The sequence below is a fragment of the Salmo trutta genome, chromosome 10 (assembly GCF_901001165.1).
Source record: "Salmo trutta chromosome 10, fSalTru1.1, whole genome shotgun sequence".
NCBI lineage: Eukaryota > Metazoa > Chordata > Actinopteri > Salmoniformes > Salmonidae > Salmo > Salmo trutta.
Genome location: NC_042966.1, coordinates 19754516 through 19777466, shown reverse-complemented (window position 1 = coordinate 19777466; position 22951 = coordinate 19754516). Strand labels below are relative to the sequence as shown.

Below are 22951 nucleotides of genomic sequence, written 5' to 3'. Positions count from 1 at the left end.
TAAGGCACGAGGGGATCTGGTATATGACCAATATACCACCACTATGGGCTGTTCTTAAGCACGACGCAACGCGCAGTGCCTGGATACAACCCTTAGCTTTGGTATATTGGCCATATACCATAAACCCCCAAGGTGCCTTATTGCTATTATAAACTGGTTACCAACATAATTAGAGCAGTAAAAATAAATATTTTGGCATATCCGTGATATTCGATCTGATATACCATAGCTGTCAGCCAATCAGCATTCAGGGCTCGAACCACCCAGTTTATAATAGTGTATACAACCTGATGTTATAGGAAATTGTGTTTCCATAGTGTAGCAAAGGCTCTTATTGATCTTAGACTTTTTAGTTCACACTGCCTTTAAATTGCGTTTTTTTGTTAACTGTCCCTTTAACAGCAGACACTTCTGAGCCATAGAGATGTATAGAGATCGCAATGTATCAGTCCTCAATGGCGCTGCCCATGTTAAACACGCTTTTTGGCACTAGAGACCCTTTGTACATCTCTATGCTCTGAGCACACCTGCAACCAATTTCACTTCTTAAATACCTGAGTTCCTTTGTCTTTTAGTTCAGTGCCAAACGATCTAAGCACTAGTACAAAACCTCTCCAACATGTATCCTTTAATTTCTGTTATGTGTGAGTCCAATACCCAAACGTAAGTAACCCGCAATATTATTTACATTCTTCAATTGATCTGCATTAAAAGATGCACTGTTGTTTATTAGCGGTAGGATGTTGTTAGAAATATTTGCATATCGAAAGGATCTAATTTGAACCTTAAATGAATATTTATTTTACTGCTTTGGAGAAATTATTATATTTATCATTTGACTACTGGCTCAGATTGTGACAAGTAATTGTTTATGATCAAATATGCTGAAATATTTTTGTTTACTGTCAGCACAAGTCAATGGAGATGAAGTTTGATTTGGAGGAAATAAAACCGGAGCACCGACTCCCTAAAACAGAACCTCAAGTCTCTCTCCTTATCCTCTAACCCGGGATCACTGCGTCACCTACCTCACCCAGTGCATTCAAAATAGGCAACCTGCCTTATCACATTGCTAGGGCTGACAGTGAGAACTTCTGAAGAGCAGAATCAACAACCTCTGCATAATCAAAACAGTTGTTGTGAGGTGTTAACCATCAAAGGTGTAAACCCATGTTCACAGTTAGCCATTGTTATGCAGATGCAGCCCCAGTGGACTTGCCCCCAAGATAGCGCAGGTTCTTCGGCGCCATGGCCCATCTGGCTTAGAGCAGTTTGTTGAATAGATTCCATGATCCGGACATGAGCGAGTGCTCGGCTCCTTCACGACACTGTGTACCCGTATGTGCGCTCTAATCATCGTGACGTATAGCACCAGGCGAATTGCCATTAAAAGGACAATACGTCTGCAGATCTAGAGCCCATTTCTGTGACCATTCGACTATATGCTAGGGCTGTGTTTCAAGCGCTTCCATTACGCCTCAAAGCATACTTCCCAAGTGCATGAAAACATCCGGATGGTCAATGTTCACCCATCCCCCTCTCACTATGAGGTTCTGCTGCCCGGGAATGGTGTTTGTCTAATGTTTATCATTCGACTACAGTGCTATGGAAGAACAGGGAACAAACATACTAACCCATCCCCCATTCCATGTGAGCGCATGCACAAATATACGCCTCATGGTTGCTCTTACCCGGGATCTCTGCATGGGGTTGTCAAAGTCTGTTCCCTCGGGGGCCAAGCACAGCCATCCGCCGTAAATAGGTTTGGCCTGTAAAACAGAGCGATTTAGACAATCATTAAAATTGGGGGGAGGGGGGGAAGCAGTCAGCAAGGAGAGGACCCATTTTGGGGTCCAGATGTTCGGTTTTCAAACCACAAAACCAGTTAGCAAGCCTGTCGGCCTAATTAGCATCGTTTGATAGACACCATTGCCTTGCGTTTAAATGAAGATTTGTGAATGAGAACAGCCCATTTATCAACCTACATTCACCTCATGGAAGTTGTTTGAGCCAAAAACCTGCATGTTTCCAATGAAAACACAGAAGTTCAAAAGATGTGGAAATGTATAAACATGGAGCAGAGCTCCCACGGTGAGGGGGTGGCTGTTAAAAATGGCTGCTCTTTGCACTCTAAAACTTGTTTGTCTTGGTCTAACTTTTACTGTTAAACATTACCAAGAAGCAGCTGTCAGGCTTGTCTTGCAAAATAAAACATCCCTCCTACCTTCTTTACCTCAAAATCCAGACTAGCGTCTTACACGCTGTAGAGGAGTGTACGATTAAGACTTTGTGGGTATTGGCCCTGGCTGTCACTAGCTAGCCTGTGTCCCTGCATGTCTGTCAAATCTATATGTGCCTTGTTTCCACTTGCATAGACTGACTGCCTATAGAGACATTTAGTTGGTTACTTTTAACAGGTGATGGGGTGACTGAGGAGATAAACGTGCCATGACCTAGTCCTAAGAAATCTGATAAGTCTACCATTTAGGCAGCAATTATGACTAATGGTTTTATTTATTGATGATTAGCTGATTATCTGCAGCACTGAAGTCTACGCCTAGGCTACAATCCAAAATGGATGTTTCCTGTCCTCAGATGGGCAATGTTATCAATAAAGTAGCAAATATCACACAGGTCTTGCTATAATGCATAACTGATTTCTCCATTCTTCTCTTACAAAACATCCATTCTTCTCTTACAAAACATCCAAAGAGAGAGCGAGGCAGAGAGAAAGAGCTGGACAGGAAAGAATGAGCGAGGCACAAGGAAAGGCAGTGTAAGCGAGCAGCTGTGGCCTGTAGCAATGTTGGTGGGCTGAGGAACCAGGAGACCTGGAGAGGGACACACCTTTCCTCCCTCCACACACACAAGCCTCACTTCCTTTATAGTGGTCCTCCTGTGACCTCGCCCTCCCCCCTCAGCTCTCTCCCACAGACCTACCTTCCCCCTCCATTCCAGCCCGCCTCCAACCCCACCAGCAGTGAGATAGAGGACTCTAGTGCCCAAAAGTCTGTTTTAGCATGGGCAGCGCTATTGGGGACTTTTACAATGTTGCAGTAGAAAACTGGGTGGGACTTCCTATGGGTTAAGGGAGGATCACATCATTCCATCCAGGTCATCAGGAGGGATTAACCAATGAATTATACTTGTGAGAAAACATTCCATAACTGCAGGTGGCAGTAAATCATCAACCTTGGCTTCATACCTGTTCAAACAACACACTCCAAGTGGCAGTATGCACCCTTTCAGTTTGTTTACCAACTCGTAGTAGTAGAAGAAAATTGACTACTTCAAAATGGAGATGCTCATACTCTCAGATGCCATAATCGAACAGATAAAGTTGCGTCCTCTATCACGCGTTAACCTCTGCCTCCCCAGTACAATCCAGGGAGGCCTGGACGCTGCTCTCTCCTCCACTCATTTAGGACTCATGCCAAAAGGTCCATTCAAACGTAAGGTAGACCCATCTGAAAGTTCACCTTACTCCTCCTAGCCAAGTAAAACCAATGCAGAGCCTTGGTGATTATACACTGAACAAAAATATAAACGCAACATGTAGTGTTGGTCCATTGTTACATGAGCTGAAATAAAAGATCCCTGAAATGTTCCATTCACACAAAGCGTATCTCTCAAATGTTTTGCACAAATTTGTTGACATCCCTGCTAGTGAGCATTTTTCCTTTGCCAAGATAATCCATCCACCTGACAGGTGTGGCATATCAAGAAACTGATTAAACGGCATGATAATTACACAGGTGCACCTTGTGCTGGGGACAATAAAAGGCCACTTTAAAATGTGCAGTTTTGTCACACAACACCACAATGTCTCAAGTTGAGGGAGCATGCGGTTGGCACGCTGACTTGCAGCAATGTCCACCAGAGCTGTTGCCAGATAACTGAATGGTAATTTCTCTACCATAAGCCTCCGCCGACATTGTTTTTGGAGAATTTGGCAGTACGTCCAACTGGCCTCATAACTGCAGACCACGTGTATGGGGTCGTGTAGGAGAGCGGTTTGCTGATGTCATTGCAAAGAGAGTACCCCATGGTGGGGGTATGGTATAGGCAGGCATAAGCTACAGACAACGAGCACAACTGCATTTTATCGATGGCAATTTGAATGCACAGAGATACCATGACAAGATCCTGAGGCCCATTGCTGTGCCATTCATCTGCCTCCATCACCTGTTTCCAAGATGATAATGCACGGCCCCATAACGCAAGGATCTGTACCCAATTCCCGGAAGCTGAAAATGTCCCAATTCTTCCATGGCCTGCATACTCACCAGACATGTCACTCATTGAACATGTTTGGGATGATCTGGATCGACGTATATGACAGCGGATTCCAGTTCCCGTCAATATCCAGCAACTTCGCACAGCCATTGAAGAAGAATGGGACAACATTCCACAGGCCACAATCAACAGCCTGACAAACACTCTACGAAGAAGACGTGTGGCTCTGCATGAGGCAAATAGTAGTCACACCAGATACTGACTGGTTTTCTGATCCATACCCCTACTTTTTTTTTTTTAATTAGGGCATCTGTGACCAACAGATGCACATCTGTATTCCCAGTCATTTGGAATCCATAGGTTAGGGCCTAATGAATTTATTTCAATTGACTGATTTCCTTACATGAACTGTAACTCAGTAAAATATTTGAAATTGTTGCATGTTTATTTTTGTTCAATATAGATAGAACTGGAACTTATAGGTCTAACATCATTTTGGACCATGTGGAATTGAGATCTATGTATGTTAATTTGAGAACTCTGGGCTCCACTGGTGAGTAACCTGTGAGAAACTCTGTTCCAGTTTCAATTCCAACCCCGCACTTTCTTTCACAAGCTCTTCCTCTCCTCCCTCAAATCATTCCATACCCCCGTGCCTCCTCTCTCTCCCTGGGTTTTCTTCGCTCTCCTTCCCTCTATACTCCCATCATCCCCCACTATCGCTCCCAAACTGTTCTCTCTCACCCACTACCCTCTCTCATCCCTCAGTCTGTATTTCTACCATTTCCTTGCCTCCCACTCTCCCTCCTCCCTGCCTCCCACCTTCTATCCTGAGTGGGTTCTTTATCTCACCGATGCCTCGGGAACTACAGAGCAGCGTGGCTCAGCAATAGCCTCCATCCAGAAAAAATACCTGTAAAAACTTTTTAAATAATATGATCTTTGAGAACTAGAAATTACTAAAATGAAAGTCAGGGATAATAGACCATTCTAAAAACTAATGAGTATTTTTTTGCATGGCTGGACTACTGATAGGGCACATTTCCAGGGGGCCCAATTGGTTTTATTATGTTTGAGGATAAGAAAACAGAATTAGCCATGGCAAAATGAGTGTGGATTGTAGGAAATTAGCTTTCACTCTGCAGAAAAATCTCAGCTCCATGGAAAAATTTTGAGAATTACAGGAAATGAGCTGAAAAACGCCACATCTCTCTACGCCACCAATTCCAGAACGATTTATGCCAAGCCAACGGCCTTGTCAGGGGCGTGGTTGGGCTACCACCTACACTCTGTTTTGATCTAGAAAAACCTTGCCGGACTCCACCGCTGCTGGAAAAATGCTAGGGGAAACACTGCACCATCACGTGACCAACTAAATATACCAGCATCACTAAATTTACAGACATTTAGGTCTACACTTTCAGGAAATTATTTTTCAGGCTAAACAAATTGTAATAAAGAATTTGCTGACACCCCCGATCCCTTGGTGTGTAAAACAAAGATTGCAATTTAAACACTCTTCCTCCACATTCATTTCCTTTCAGATAACTTTTCCATGTGGGCTAGGCATCTCTTTCAATTATGTATTCATGAGGGAGGTGTGACCAAATGACTGGAGAGTGTGAAAGTTTGAGTTAAACAACTTCCACTTCCAAATTCAGAATAACTCGCTTTAAATTTAGGGCTCAAATTCAGTTAGACTAATGAGCGCCTGTCTTGGAGCCATGCATAGTATTCAAACTGCATTAAGATACACTTAACCCAGCCAGGGTGCATGTACTAACCAGAGGCCCAGCTCATGGAAGTGGAACCACCCTCTGTTTCACTTATGAATTCCACTTTACTGTTTTCATTTCGTCCACTCATCGCAAAGGACGTCATTACAGAATACGAGAGCGCAGATAGGCTACATTCTTCAGTGTTTACATTTTCCTGTCCAAAATGGCAGTCAGTGTCATGACTAGTTCCTTTGATAGATTTGGCCTAAACTTATTTTAAAAAGGGTTGTTTTGTTTTGAGATTAGAACCAGCTAGCTGTAGCGTATTGTTTAAACTCTCAGACTCCCCTGGTATGAGACAACTCATTACTAGCCCTATATGGATAGAGCAGCGGATAGAAGCATCTCTGGTTCCACTGGTGACGTCAAAGGCCCTGGGAGAGAGCAAGGCTGGGTCTCAGGAGGATTAAAGAAGTGATGTAATCGCTTTAAGATTCTAGTCCTGAGTCAGGAGTCCAGGTCTGAAGGGGTTAACCCTGCAGTAATCACAAGCAGGCTGTCATACACACAAGCAGAGAAACACAAACACACTTTCTCACTCATACACTACACAAGCAGAGAAACACATTCTCACTAATACACAAGCAGAGAAACACATACACATTTTGTAGAGGAGAGGATGCTTGCTGGCGTTGCTGTTCTTAAGCCATGTTCAAGGGCCCATCTGGACCTCATCGCATGGGATCAATTATAGGATACAACAGAAACTAGCTAATGATCTCAGAGATAGAAATCCTCTCATTCACTACTTCACTGGGTGAAGGAAACCAGGGGGACTTATAATGCGACTTGAGTACACATACAGTATTTCACCGGATGTGCTACCTTGTCCCAGACCTGCTGTTTTCAACTCTCTAAAGACAGCAGGACAATTTTTTTTTTTTTACATTTGACATTTTAGTCATTTAGCAGACGCTCTTATCCAGAGCGACTTACAGTAGAGTGCATAGATTTTTATTACATTTTGTCATACTGGCCCCCCGTGGGAATCGAACCCACAACCCTGGCCTTGCAAGCGCCATGCTCTACCAACTGAGCTACAGTGGGAACGGTAGAGATACTCTAAATGATCGGCTATGAAAAGCCAACTGACATTTACACCTGAGGTGCTGACCTGTTGCACCCTTGACAACCACTGATTTATTATTTGACCCTGCTGGTCATCTATGAACATCTTGGCCATGTTCTGTTATCTCCACCTGGCACAGCCAGAAGAGGACTGGACACCCCTCAGCCTGGTTCCTCTCTAGGTTTCTTCCTAGGTTCCGGTGTTTCTAGGGAGTTTTTCCTAGCTACCGTGCTTCTACACCTGCATTGCTTGCTGTTTGGGGTTTAGGCTGGGTTTCTGTACAGCACTTTGGCTTTATAAATACATTTGATTGACGTGAGGACTTTGTGTAGGCCTACACTTAAGTTGAATTTGGGGTCACATTCAGGAGGGCACAATCTTCTTGTTTGCAGCCACAGTTATCAGAGTGTGGCAGCACAGTCCCTTAAGTCAGCTGGTGACCCTGCCTGCCAGTCATATGGATGTTTCAGGACAATGTCTCCCAAAAATTGGACAGGATCCATGATGGGTCAGCTGATTCCTCATTTTGGGAGGATAGTGTTATTTGCCAGTAATAAATGTTATTCCTAACCTGAAGCTGGTCAAACCTCCCTTTATCCAATGAATCTATCCAAATCTAATGTTAATTTGTGGCTTTAAACCAGGGTCCTATTATTACAGCTGATTCCTCATATTGAACCAGTGGCTGATCGTGAGAAACACTTTTCTTCCTAGCAGACCACGCCTTAGTTTGTCAGACTGAAGCAGGAGATTATACATACACATAGATACATGCATGCACACACACACACACACCATTGGTTCATCTCTAAAGGAGTCGGTCTTCAACAAATGGTCACTGAATGAGGACACAACCAGAATGACACACACATGCTGAGCTATAACCACAGACACTTCCAATTAACAGACTTGAGGATGGCAAAGCAGACAGCATGAAGTGACTGTCAGTTTCTAAAAGCTTTAGAACACTAAGTGGAAGTGTGACTAGGTAGCTGGCTAAAATATTGCCAGAATTGGACTGTTACACAACTTGACAGTAACAGCAAACTCGAGACGCCCAAATGGTCACATTGTCGCATAGGTGTTTGTAACATGTGAACTGCAATGTGGCCACATCACAATTATTTACCTGATTCAGATCTTGATCGGTCAAGAGATGCAACTCCCGAGGTTTGAAGCAGTTCTGACATTTACTTTTATTAAAAATGTTCGCCTGGAATTTTCTGCAAGGGTTCTCTTTCGCTGTAGACATTGTATATCGCCTCCGTTCACCGTAAATGCAAATTAATTCAAAATTGACGACTGGATAATCCGTTCTCTGCGTTTCTTTCATCCAATTTGGAACAAGGGCCCAGCAATCCAATGCATGATGATCCAAATAACTAAATAGGTTAACTAACGTTAGTGGTCTTGAGTTTTACACACACAAACCAAATGCAAGGTTTCTATTGTTTAGTTGTACCCAATTTATATGATCCAATATATGACTGCTAGTCATCAAGATAGCGAGACACCATTCTTGTGCGTTATTCAGTCCATGGCCTGCCCTTAATTCACAAAGCCGAACGAGTAACGTTAGCTAAGCGATTAACAAACTCGCTAGTTTGTTTTTTGTAATCATTGACGTTATTGTGCAAATTGCAAAAACAGCAATTGCACATTATAACATGCACCCATTTGACGGAAAATCGCAAAAGTGGAGGTAGCTGGCTAGCTACGACTGTAGCTAGCAGTTGCTCTTTGCAAAGTCTACCACCAATGCTTCTTCGCTGGCTATAGTAGTAAATTAGCTAGCGAGCTAGAAATCCTCTCGCCTAGCTGTTTAGCTTGGGTTAAAACGGTCCAGAATATAAATGTTCAGCGAAATTCACTCCCCGTTGACACATAGTAAACGGACAAAGCGCCTCTCGCAGAATCATTGAAGCATCAACGACTTCTTCGGTTGTGTTTTGATAACCAGCTCGGCTAGCTGCTCCCCTGGTTTATTTTCTTCCTATTTTCAGGCGAAATGTTTCCCTGTGGAGAGGTCGCGAGCTCAGATTTGCTGGGCATTGTGAACCTAGTGACATTACGGTCACGTGATCGTACGGCATCATTTCTAAATAAAAGTCCCACTGTAATTGTTTTACTTGACTTTTTTCTGATTTTAAAATCACAAATATTAAAGTTTGAAGTGACTTAAATATACATTTATTGAAAAAACGAACAATGTATTATTGGAATCAATTATTAATGATCGATTTACTGTCTAATATAACTTTTTTTTAACTATAAATTATAATGATGCAACAATACCAACACTGTTGCTGGAAGTATTAATGTTTTTAAACTACTGTCAACTCTTAACAGAACATGTTTTGAAGAAAACATTTTCACATTTTCCACGATCAAGGGTAACTTTTTTCAGGGCAACCTCAGACTACAAATAGAATCTGGTGTCAAACCAGGAAGATCTGCGTCATTCTATAGTTCTTTGAAGGAAAACCTACTGTTACCAAAACCGTCTTTTCATTACAGCATTATACAGATATGTGTTACTGTGCTGTTGGAACTACACAAATTGTCTCCAATAAAGAGGGGGTGATTTGGAATACTCAGACACTCTACTAATAGGATCCAGTGTCATAGCATCAAGGTTTGCGTCATTATGGTATTTCTTCCAGCAGAAAGCTACTTCCACCACTGACAAAAACTGATTTTCACTGAAAGCCTCTGACATCACTATACAGCTATTTGTTCCTGTACTGTTGGAACTATACACGTTTTCAAAGACTGTTCTAATAGGATCTGGTGTCATCCCAGGGAGTTTTGTGTCATTCAATATTCTTTTTGCGGAAAACCTACTGTCAACTGTTACTAAAACCCTCTTTTTATTATGGCACTATACAGATATGTTCTACTGTACTGTTAATTCTATAGAAGTTGTCTCCAATAAAGAAGATTTATTTTATTTATTTATTTAACCTTTATTTAACCAGGAAGGGCTCATTGAGATTTAAAATCTCTTTTTCAAGAGCGTCCTGGCCAAGATAGGCAGCGCCAAGTCATTACAAAAATTACAGACAAACAACATGAAAAACTACAAGTAATCTAGTAAAAACCATAGAATTAACAAAGAATATAACAAAATCAAAAACAGCAAATTAAAAACATTGACATGTCAGGGAATCAGTCTCCAGATCATTCATCTGTGATTTAAAAATACCAATCGGGACAAGTTCATCCAGTTTAAAAGTATTTTGTAAGGCATTCCAAGACGATGGCGCAGAGTACATAAAAGCCCTTTTACCAAATTCAGTACGGACATTTGGAACAGATGATTTGGAATCCTCAAACACTATACTAATAGGATCTGGTGTCATGCCATGAAGATTTGTGTAATTCAATCTTTTTGGATAAAAACCTACTGTCAACTGTTACAATTATAATTTTTTTCATTATAGTAATATAAAGGCTTTTGCCAATGTACTGCTAATTCTATAGAAGTTGACTCAAATATGGGGGGGGGGGGGGGGGGGGGGGATTTGGAATCCTTAGACACTGCTAACAGGATCCAGTGTCATAACATTCATATTTGCGTCAATAGTATTTTTTTCGGCAGAAAGCTACAGCCACCACTGACAATTCTTTTTGTTTTATTCTTTATTTTACGACAGTCACTATCATATTGTTCCAATAGCCTACTGTCAGTCAATTCAAATCAAATTGTATTTGTCACATGCGTCGAATACAACAGGTGTAGACCTTACCGTGAAATGCTTACTTACAAGCTCTTAACCAACAATGGAGTTAAAATAAATAAACAATAATACCTACAAAAAGAAATAATAAGAAATAAAAGTAACAAATAAAGAGCAGCAGTAAAATAACAATAGCGAGACTATATACAGGGGGTACCGGTACAGAGTCAACGTGCGGGGGCACCGGTTAGTCGAGGTAATATGTACATGTAGGTAGAGTTATTAAAGTGACTGATTAGATAATAACAGAGAGTTGCAGCAGCGTAAAAGAGGGGGTGGGGGCGGGCAATGCAAATAGTCTGGGTAGCCCTTTGATTAGGTGTTCAGGAATCTTATGGCTTGGGGGTAGAAGCTGTTTAGATTACTCTTGGCCCTAGTCTTGGCGCTCCGGTACCGCTTGCCGTGCGGTAGCAGAGAGAACAGTCTATGACTAGGGTGGCTTGAGTCTTTAGACAATTTTTAGGGCTTTCCTCTGACACCGCCTGGTATAGAGGTCCTGGCTGGCAGGAAGCTTGGCCCCAGTGATGTACTAGGCCGTACGCACTACCCTCTGTAGTGCCTTGCGGTCGGAGGCCGAGCAGTTGCCATACCAGGCAGGGATGCAACCAGTCAGGATGCTCTCGATGGTGCAGCTGTAGAACCTTTGAATAATAACCTGTATTATTATAACTTGACATAATACCCTGTATTATAGTAGATCACTGGTTAATACAGACAATACCCTTCCCTTATTTCAACCCACATTTCTGTCAACAAATCAGGTAATAATTAAACAGATACATGTGCTGTCTGTCCAGTTGAAGTAAACCTTCCACACAAATATTCATTTGAAAACTAAAGAACTTCACAGTGTAGGTCTGTTGTTTTAACAGTGTAATAATAATTAATATTTTTTTACGTTTCCATAACAATCAATAACTGTAATAAGTCTATAGCACTGCAACATAACTGTTTATAACAATGTACAGCACATCCACCAATGCACGGATGCGTTTCAAAGAGCGTAAACTATTTTGTTTTTGAATCCTCAGACTCCTGACTGGGAACAACATGGGGAACACTGCCATCTAGTGGAATGAGAATTCAAATATTATTTCAGATATTATTTAATGAAGAATATTGAACTTTATATCATTAATTCCTTTTCAACACATTAATATTTAACATTGTTTAATACACATTTCGATGTCCCCTTATTAACATGTACTGATTTAATATTTTATTTCATTTACCCACCTTGGCAAAGTACCTATTTACAAATAACCACCAGAACTCAACAATAAGCCTCAATACTTCCCAAACTAGCATCAAAAGGAGAGGGTAGGATCAGATAAAAATAACGCATATTGAAGCAGGCTAAACATACTACGATTTGTGATACTGTGCTCAAGTAAAGGGAATACTTTTATTTTGAAACTTTTTGCACGATTTAGGACTCGTTAAGGGACGTCAACACTTAAATATAGCGATTTAAAAAATCGTTCAAATTCAAGTGAACAGCAGTGTTCACACTACTACGCTAACTACAAAAAGAGTGGAGAACAATAACTAGAGCTATCATTTAGGTCACTTTCTTCCCGGTCCCTCCAACCATAAAACATTGACAATCAATCAAAAGCTCGTTCTATTGAAGCGTTCTTGATTATAGGTGCTGCTTGGAGAAGAGAGAAGGCAGAGCGCACTGTGGTAAGCATGCCTGAATAACTGCGCATGTGTGAGCATGTTGGTGGCCACATCGGCTTCCTATTTCGCAACAAAGCATCCTTCACTCACGCTGCCAAACATACCCTCGTAAAACTGACCATCCTACCATCCTTGACTTCGGCGAAGTCATTTACAAAATAGCCTCCAACACTCTACTCAGAAAATTGGATGCAGTCTATCACAGCGCCATCCGTTTTGTCACCAAAGCCCCATATACTACCCATCACTGTGACCTGTATGATCTCGTTGGCTGAACTTCGCTTCATATTCGTTGCCAAACCCAATGGCTCCAGGTCATCTATAAGTCTCTGCTAGGTAAAGCCCCGCCTTATCTCAGCTCACTGGTCACCATAGCAGCACCCACCCGTAGCATGCGCCCCAGCAGGTATATTTCACTGGTCATCCCCAAAGCCAATTCCTCCTTTGGCCGCATTTCCTTCCAGTTCTCTGCTGCCAATGACTGGAACGAAATGCAAAAATCACTGAAGCTGGAGACTTATATCTCCCTCACTAACTTTAAGCACCTCACAGATCAGAGCAGCTCACAGATCACTGCACCTGTATATAGCACATCTGTAAATAGCCCATCCAACTACCTCATCCCCATACTGTTATTTTGAATTTTTTTGCTCCTTTGCACCCCAGTAACTCTACTTGCACATCTATCACTCCAGTGTTTAATTGCGAAATTGTAATTATTTCACCACTATGGCCTATTTATTGCCTTACCTCCCTTATCTTACTTCATTTGCACACACTGTATATAGACGTTTCTATTGTGTTTGACTGTATGTTTGTTTATTCCATGTGTAACTCTATGCTGCTTTTGTCGCACAGCTTTGCTTTTGTCGCCCTGCTTTGCTTTATCTTGGCCAGGTCGCAGTTGTAAATGAAAACTTGTTCTCAACTGGCCTACCTGGTTAAATAAAGGTGAAATATATATATTTTGTTAATTATAGGACACTTGGGAGAAAGATGTTCCACGACAAACAGCTCATGAGAAGGCCATGTTTTCGATGGTAGGCCTATCTGTTAACGCCAATACATCCTGACAAAATATTCACTATGACAGGCCTGCTAATATGCCTCTCTGGACCTTGTAAACTGTCGAGAAAATGACCTTTGCTGATCCAAATGTTTTTTGGGGAATTAAACATGCATTCAAAACCAGTTGCGGTCAGTGCCTTTTAAGATGAGGGAGGACAATTTTTACAACATATTGGATGACTGGCATTCATATTCCATTCACCCAGTTCAATGTAAAATTGATGGGTTTAGGCTACTACATGATACTTGCATTTTCCCTATACCCATCATGAGGTTGCTACAACCTAGCTTATGAATGAAAGTTTACAATGTAGGTGCACACAAGTCGAGAAATTTGAGATGACAGAGACACATGCAATACCGCCTTGCACACTCTTGCCTGCATCTAGCTGATATAGGGAGTAATCAGTAGTCCAACATTTGCAAACAAGAGTTTACTTTGGACAAATTCAGGTATGTTTATCCCTGTTTTGTTCCGTTTGCTTCTGTTTAAGAAATGTTTTTCAACAGAATCGGCAGAATGAATACACCCCTGATCACGTGCAAACACAGTTCACTTTCATAGCAGCCACGTTGTATTCCTTCTCACATCTATGCACTCTCCTCCTCTCACCTTTTCCCTTCGCTTGTGGACTTCAATGCACAACACATCAGCAGCATGTGACCAGGCGAAAAAAAAACTTTCCAAGCCAAACCATATCATAACCGCTACACACAACTTACATCGTTGTCACCATATTAGCTAAAGTAATGTCATAATCAACATAGCTACAGTAATAAAACTAACGTGTTAGAAAACCTGATACAATCATGCAGTAACATTAGTGTGCAGCTTTTCATGGTTCGGGCTACGCTCCTTAGTTCCAGTGAAGAGACATTTTACCGCTACAGCATACAATGATATTCTATGCTTTCAACTTTGTGGCAACATTTTGGGAAGTCCCTTTCCTGTTTCAGCATGACAATGACTCCGTGCACAAAGCAAGGCCCATAAAGAAATGGTTGGTTGAGATCGGTGTGGAAGAACTTGAATGGCCTGCACAGAGCCCTGACCTCAAAAAAAACTTAGGACACAATTCCCCATCAGACATCTTTGGGATGAACTGGAGCGCCGACTGCAAGCCAGGCCTAATGGCCCAACATCAGTGCCCGACATCAGTAATGTTCTTGTGGCTAAATGGAAGAAAGTCCCCGCAATGTTCCAACATCTAGTGGAAAGCCTTCCCAGAAGAGTGGAGGCTGTTATAGCAGCAAAGGGGGGACCAACTCCATAATAATGCCCATGATTTTGAAATGAGATGTTCGACGAGCAGGTGTCCACATACATTTGGTAATTTAGTGTATGATTACATTGTGCATGTATACAGTAAACTGGGATTTGAAATCACAACCACTTGATTCACTGTACTTCAATCTTCCTGTTACGCCACCATGTCGTGTCATGTATGAGTTAATCGGACTATTCTCATCATTGATTTTATTTATTTGTTTCAGCAATTGAAGGGCTTTCTGTATAGCTGTTGGTGCATGTTAACCTGTTTTTTTTTATGATATTCCTGAATCACTATGATCAATAAGATATTTTCTTAAGTGTACTTTCAACAGAGATGAGATTAACTTCAAAGTGCACTCACCCTATTGCTTACACTGATCAAGTTGTTTCAGATCCACACAAGTGCCTAGGGAGGAGGGTTTATGCTTCTGGACTGGGCCTAACTATACTGGCCCAATAAACACATGGCCCTTATTGATTCAGTGGTTAGGGTGTTCATCATTGGTGCTGGTGGCCTGGGTTTGAGACCCGCTAGGGGAGTCACCATACTCTTACATTCTACGCTATAAATAGGTTGTCATTGCCGTTTTGATTGCATTTATCCAACATTTTGATTGTTTATATGGACATTTCAATAGAACACTTGGAAATATTGTTTATTATCACAATGTGATAACAACGCATATCTGGAACTTTGGCTAAGAGTTTTGTGCCTTTGAGCACGACCTCCAGATGCTTTTTCAGAGTTTATATTTGACTACAATTCTTTCTCCTCGATTAACTCAAAATAATGGGAGCATTTCCACAAGGAAAAGGTTAAAAGCGTGGGTAACACAGCTGCCATAGGCTTTACGATAGCCTATTGGAAAACGGGTTAGCCTAAAGCATGAAAACCATTAGCATGAGACAAGGCTTTAAATATATATCAAGGCGGTAGAGATATGCTTCTGAAAGTAATATACGGGTTATTTGAAAAAGTAATGAATAATATTTGAAGATAGTAACTCATTATATTACTCCAAAAGTCATATATTAATAAGTAAATCAAATAAATGACAGAATGGCCAAATTAACTGTTAACAGACATGGTGGCGTAGCAGGAAGACCTGAATGCCGTGAACTGGGGTTCAGAGTTCAAATCCCAGGTGAGGTCATGTTAATAATTACTGTATAAATTAACATGCACAATGTAATCATTTACAGTGCATTCGGAATGTATTCAGACCTCTTGACTTTTTCCACATTTTGTTACGTTACAACTTTATTCTAAAAAGGATTTTAAAAAAAAGTTTCCTCATCAATCTACACACAATCGGGGGAGAAGGACCTTGGTCAGGGAGGGGACCATGAACCCGATGGTCACTCTGACTGAGCTCCAGAGTTCCTCTGTGGAGATGGGAGAACCTTCCAGAAGGAAAACCATCTCTGCAGCACTCCACCAATCAGGCCTTTATGGTAGTGTCGCCAGATGGAAGTCACTCCTCAGTACAATGCACATGACAACCAACATGGAGTTTGCCAAAAGGCACTTAAAGGACTCTGAGAGCATAAAAAACAAGATTCTCTGGTCTGCTGAAACCAAGATTGAACTCTTTGGCCTGAATGCCAAGCGTCACGTCTGGAGGAAACCTGGCACCATCCCTGTGGTGGCAGCATCAGGATCGAGGGAAAGATGAACGGAGCAAAGTACAGAGATCCTTGAAGACAACCTGCTCAGGACCTCAGACTGGGACCAAGATTCACCTTCCAACAGGACAATGACCCTAAGCACAGAGCCAAGACAACGCAGGAGTGGCTTCAGACAAGTCTCTGAATGTCCTTGAATGGCCCAGCCAGACCCCGGACTTGAACCCAATCGAAAATCTCTGGAGAGACCTGAAAATAGCTGTACAGTGACACTCTCAATCCAACCTGACAGAGCTTGAGAGGATCTACAGAGAAGAATGGAAGAAACTCCCCAAATACAGGTGTGCCAAGCTTGAAGTGTCATACCCAAGAAGACTCAAGGCTGTAATCGCTGCCAAAGGAGCTTCAACAAAGTACTGAGTAAAGGGCCTGAATACTTACGTAAATGTCATATTTCCATTTATTTTAGAATATTTTTTTTGCTAACATTTCGAATAAACTGTTTACTTTGGAATTATGGAGTATTGTGTGTAGATTGATTGAGGGGGGGGGGAACTATTTAATCCATTTTAGAATCTTTTTGGAGAATATTTCTTTGGGACCATCAGGTGATGTCCTGACAACAAATGTTCTTGCAACGTTCCCATGAAATGTGCCTATAACATTTTAAAATGTTATATTCTGAAAACATGGCTCATTATTTTGTTGTGTTAATTCTGTCTAACAGAGTTAATACACTTACAAATATTGAACCATTTTAAGATACAAACCTTAATCGTAAGTGGCATTAACTTGTAACCTCTATGTAATCTATTCCTAACCTGCTGAATGACTACATATTGCTACTGGTTGGTCAAAATCCTCACTTCAGTTTTTTTTTTATATTAATCTCTAGCTTTGCCACAGCCAGTTCACCAGGGTCCTATTTTAAGTATATTGGGGGGGACACACACCAATTGTCCCCATTCGTTTTGGCAACATGGTGGCATGACTAAGATACTATGGGCACCACATAGGAGTATTAATGGCTGATTCCCCCACATGCTATTATAAGCAACCCGCTCCCACACCTAAGCAGTGGGTCCGGCAGAAACACAGAGGGGGAGTTGTGTGAATGGACGGAGGGATAGAGGCATAGAGAGGGCGAGAGAAGGGATACTTCTCAGTTACCTAACTGAACCTGGAGAACAACAGAAGATTAGCTCCTTACGCACGCTGTAAGTGATCCGAGAATAACCCAGATTACGTGTGTGTGTATTTGTTTGTGTGTGCTGTAGCCGTCTATTTGTTAACCAGGTGATAACCCAGACAGATCCCTAGGTCTTGTCAACCTACCCATGCCTTGGCTGTGCTGTTGTGTGCCTGTGGTGCCTGCATACAGAGCACAAATATCCCTTTTGCTTATGAGAATTGGTGTCACGATAAGTTATATTTCTTATTGTATAAGGCGGGTACGGTCATACTGTAGGCTATGTTTGTGTCCCCATTTGCTGGGGTATCCAGTGACTATCCTGGAGGTGACACAGTGCAAGGCATTTAGTGGTGACAGGCAGGTTGGTCTGGCCCAGAGTATATTTAGCTGTCTTCCTCAGACACTCTTTATATGGCCACACTTGTCAGCAGTGCTACCAGACTCACCCTGCAAAACCCTGAATGCTCACATGCACAGGGGATAGATGGATATACATAGATTAGAGGTGGGGAAATGTTCTGTGTATTGTATTTTGTCTACAGCTACTTGACATGATTGTGGCTACTGGTTTGGCTATACTTCAGTTATATTGTCAGTGTGAGGAGTAAAGTAGAAGTGTTTGCTCTCTAGGGGGTTAAGTGGTGTCTTCACCATGTGCTTGCACCGATCCAATCCTTGAAGATCTATACCAAGAGCCTAGGCTTGGAAGTGGGCACAGCTATCCTCGGGAAGGGTTCAGCGTCAAACCCGTATGACTGCCTCTACATGCTGAAACGTGACCCTCACATTTCTCTGTCATCCTCATTCACATCTTTACGTTTTTATAGGAAGAGGTGTTTAATGTTGTCCCGTGGTAGACAGCTGATCTGGGCAACACCAGCATTCTTCCATAGCCCCAGGTTCATTCTTCAAATGTATAAATCTTGTTACACTGCGTTTATTACAGTTGAAATATTTTGTTATTTGATAACATTATGTTGAGATATGATTTCTGTTTGTCAATGATACAGACACGTGATTGGAAGTTAAAATATTGTACATCACAAACCACATCAGAGACTGAAATACACAATTTACTGATGGCCTCCCTATCTCTCTCCTTCTCTCTCTCTCTCTCTCTCTCTCTCTCTCTCGCAGAAGATGGCGCTCCCCACTGTGATGGTGCTGCCCATGCTGATCGTGGTGGCTGCTGGGATCTACTACATCTACAACGAGATCATCCAGTACATGTCCAAGTCCATGGTCAAGAACAAAGTGGTGGTCATCACTGATGCTGTGTCAGGAGTGGGAAGTGGTGAGGATTTTATATTCTTATTTGTAATTCAATCTCAATTCAAATGGGGATATTTGAATGGACTGTATAAATGCATCACCATTCAAAAATAGCCTGCAAAGAATAAGTCTATTAATGTTTTGACTGTATAGCCAACAATGTTCAATTCTGAAACAGAGGACTGGGTAAATGCCACCGTTGACTAAATCCATCCCTCTCTCAATCTTTCTCTCCCGCTCCTCTCTCCCTCTCCAGAGTGTGCTCATCACTTCCATAAGGGTGGTGCCAGGCTGATTCTGTGTGGGGCCAGCTGGGACAAGATGGAGTCGCTGTATGACACATTGACCAGCGGGGCTGACCCCAGAGTGGTGAGTAACACTAATAGGCGCCCTCCTTGGTGGCCTTGAGCAAAAGGAAAGTTCCAGTTAGTTATTATCATAGTTTTGTGCTCGCCAGTTGTCTCGGCAGTCACCGCTCCTGGTTCCTCTTCTGGTGGCAGACAATGGCAGGATATCCCCTCTGACAGTGCACTGTCCTCTGGGTATCTCTCCTGCACAGGGCAGAGCAGTTCATAGAAAAATAACAGATGTCACCAACATGAACACTAGAAAAGGGCGATATGATGATGAGCAAAGACATACGCTATTTGGCGTGTTAGTGTAAAAGGTAAATGTGTAAGAGGAGGTTAAAGTTCGAGTTAGCGGTTAAATCATCCTTTCTTTCAAGCACAACCACATACTTTAGTGTTGGCTGTCTTCAGACCCTCACACCCATGTTGCTATTGTATTGCTTACTGTAAAAGTCTGCGTAACAGTATAAAATCCCTGTCCTTCCTTCTCTCATACATATGTCCTTTTCCTTTGCATCCCTCTCTCCTCCGCTCAGACGTTCCCTCCCAAGCTGGTGCTGCTGGACTTCAGTGACATGGACAGTATGCCTGATGTGGTGAATGAGGTGGTGGAGTGCTACGGCTGTGTGGACATTCTGGTGTGTAACAGCAGCATGAAGCTGAAGGCCCCCGTACATACTGTCTCACTGGAGCTGGACAGGAACATCATGGACATCAACTACTTTGGACCCAGCACCTTGGCCAAAGGTATGAAGGACTTTTCACAGGAGGAAAATGCATGTTGTGTTGCAAGTGATTGATTCAGTTATTGATTGATTGATTGCTGTTGCAGGTGTGCTTCCAGTTATGATGTCTAGGAGGTCTGGTCACATTCTATTGGTCAACAGCATCCAGGGCAGACTGGCTATCCCCTTCAGAACCTCCTGTATGGCTGCATTACATATTCCCCTGTTGCAATCCAAACACCTCATATGAGATGAAAAACCTGTTGCACTTTCAAAGAAGGATTTGTAGTTCTCACAGTCTGATGCACAGGATTCCTGAACAGTACAGTTCAAGATAATGATTAGGCACAGTATCTCTTCTGCAACGTTTGGAATAAGCCTCAGCAATGGGTGAGTCGCGTCCTGTTTATGTGTGTGTGCATGTGTTATTTCAGACTCGGCCTCAAAGCATGCTGTGCAGGCGTTCTTTGACTGCCTGCGAGCGGAGGTGGAGGAGTATGGGATAGTAGTAAGCACTATCAGCCACACCTTCATCAACGCAGCTGTACCCTCCACCCCTCCTGCTAAACCTCAGGGCCTGCCCACATGTGAGTACATACACACATACTGTACATACAGCTCTCTCTGTCTAGTGTCTGCAAACATATGCATATACACCTAATGACTTCCAAACAAAATGAGGGCGGGCAGTATATGAGTGCAGACTTACACATATACACATTCATAGACTTGAGTCTATAATGATTTTCAGACTAAAGCATTAGGCAATATAGCATATATTGAGCGAGTAACAAAAAATGCATATTCATTATGATTATTCTGAGGTCTTCAGTTGTTGTTGTTATGTTTTAATATTTTGAGCACATTCATTTTTATCAAACCCTGTTAGATTATGCTAACTCGTGTCTTGCTCCTTCTCTCCTCAGTTGGCGTGCGCCCGGCCGATCTGGCCAATGAGATAATGCGAACGGTGAGCAGGAAGAAGAAAGAGGTTTTGCTGGCCCACCCCATCCCCAGGGTCGCTCTCTACCTCCGCTCCTTCTTTCCCACTTTCTTCTTTGCCGTGGTTGCTGCTGGAGTGAAGGACTCTGCCATGGCAGAACAGATGCAGTAGAAGGAAGGGAAGAGAGAAGAAGAGAAAATTAAAGAAGGACAATAGAATGTATAGTGTATTATGGCATAATGCAATGAAATCTAACCATTCGTGGCAATTTAGAAGCCTATGCTACATGTACATGGCCTCTGATGTCATTGCAGTTTGCCTTGGGTCCTGTAGATGGCAGCAGTTCACTGTTCTTGTATTCTTATGTCATGCCTGTGCAGAAAGGATGCCAAAGTTGCACCACCCACCACTATCAAAATTAACTTTTGCTCTCACTTTAAACATTGTTTCTATTGGATATTTCAATGTTTAGCCTAACCATAATTGGAATATATGGCCTCATGTGTTGTTTTGTGGGTGATCGTTAATGTTGTCTTTTCATTTGACCAATACACTTGTCCATGTGAATTACATTATTTGTCTGTGATTTTTATAGAAAACATTGATATAAATATTTAGATTTAATTGACATTGTATATGACATAAATGTCTAGCAGTAATAGATACTTAAGTATTGATATGCGTCGCACATTCACTCACTACACACACAGTCATGTGACAACTATTTCTGCGATGAGCCCTCCCTGTGATATTGTCATGTAAATTAAGGAGTCCGCGAGAATGGTCCTCATCTCCAAATCTGCATGTGTGTGTATCTGTTTAATTGTATGGCCCAGTCTGAGGTCCAGCTGGCCTGCATGTGTGTTAATCCTGCGCGTCACTTGCTCTCTGGGGATTTAAATATGGGATTATAATGATAGAACTACGTGAGTTTTTATTTAGAATTTCGCTGTGTAATTTAATTTTGCAAGCTTGTATCATGATGTGTGAAAGATTTAACAACGGTCGCAAACTTGTTACTTGACATTTGAACACATTCAAGATCTGCAAGTGTAATTTAATTTTCAGAATTATTGCAAATCCGTTTACGACTATGAATATTATGCTGTGAATCAAAAACACTGTAACGACCCTGGGTTTATAAACGCGGAAATCGACTTTGCCGCACGAGCGTGCTTTTGCGGAACAGTTGATAGCGCGCTGGACTTCGGGCTAGAAGGTCGAGGGTTCGAGACCTGCTCCCAGCTGTTTCATTACAGTATATAAAAAATAAATAATCAGTGGTACACATTTTTTATTTAGGGTACTTTACTTTACATTTTTGAGAACTTTTTTCCCCTGACACCCAAAAGTACTCGTTACTTTTTGAATGCTTAGCAGAACAAGAATGGGTCTAATTCACACATTTATCAAGAGAACATCCCTGCTCATCCCTACTGTCTCTGATTTGGCAGACTCGCCAAACACATCCTTAGTTTGTAAATTATGTCTGTAAATAAATAAAAAAGACAATTGTGCCGTCTGATTTGCTTAATATTTTACTTTGAAATTATTTATACTTTTGATATTTAAGTATATTTAAAACCACGTACTTTTACTAAAGTAGTATTTTACTGGACAACTTTCACTTTTAGTTGAGTCATTTTCTATTAAGGTATCTTTACTTTTACTCAAGTATGACAATTGGGTACTTTTTTCACCACTGAATATAATGGTACATTTCAGACAAACTCCAGGCCAGCTATTGCATTTACAGCCGCTGTTGCGTTAGCTATCTGGCCTCTGACGTTCATCCTGGCTTTACCATCAACAGGCTTGCTTTCAGGCAGCTTTAGATATGAGGGGAAAATCAATATATTGGCTAGTTAATAACCATCTATCTGATTGATAGTTTATACAGATGGCATTAACGTTAGCTAGATAGCTAGCTAAATTGAAACTGCTGGGAGAAAGGTAGCGAGTTTACTCCCAACATCACTGCAGAGTAGATAACAAA

At 41.8% G+C, this 22951-nt stretch overlaps 2 protein-coding genes across 5 annotated transcripts in view; one reads left to right on the top strand and one right to left on the bottom strand.

Moving 5' to 3' along the window:
- LOC115201285 (myosin phosphatase Rho interacting protein) overlaps positions 1-9140 on the bottom strand; it is a 72255-nt gene extending 63115 nt beyond the window's left edge. For 2 of the 3 annotated variants that reach the window (XM_029764783.1, XM_029764782.1), the window contains exons 1-2: positions 8213-9140; positions 1692-1769 (exon numbers count right to left, since the gene is read on the bottom strand). In XM_029764783.1, the coding sequence (XP_029620643.1) occupies positions 1692-1769; positions 8213-8416 (282 nt within the window). In that variant the 5' untranslated portion in view covers positions 8417-9140. The remainder of the gene's footprint in view (positions 1-1691; positions 1770-8212) is intronic. The other variant, XM_029764784.1, reaches the window with a different exon arrangement.
- Positions 9141-17528: 8388 nt separating this feature from the next.
- Positions 17529-21527, top strand: dhrs7cb (dehydrogenase/reductase (SDR family) member 7Cb). 2 transcript variants are annotated; one of them, XM_029764779.1, is made up of 7 exons: positions 17529-17690; positions 18803-18959; positions 19194-19306; positions 19824-20034; positions 20120-20212; positions 20447-20599; positions 20939-21527. In XM_029764779.1, exons 2-7 carry the CDS (start codon positions 18806-18808, stop codon positions 21124-21126), a joined length of 912 nt encoding a protein of 303 aa, XP_029620639.1. In that variant the 5' UTR covers positions 17529-17690; positions 18803-18805; the 3' UTR covers positions 21127-21527. The 2 variants fall into 2 exon arrangements, with proteins under 2 accessions (XP_029620639.1, XP_029620640.1); XM_029764780.1 differs by having other exon boundaries at positions 17533-17690; positions 18806-18959.
- The last annotated feature ends 1424 nt before the right edge of the window (positions 21528-22951 follow it).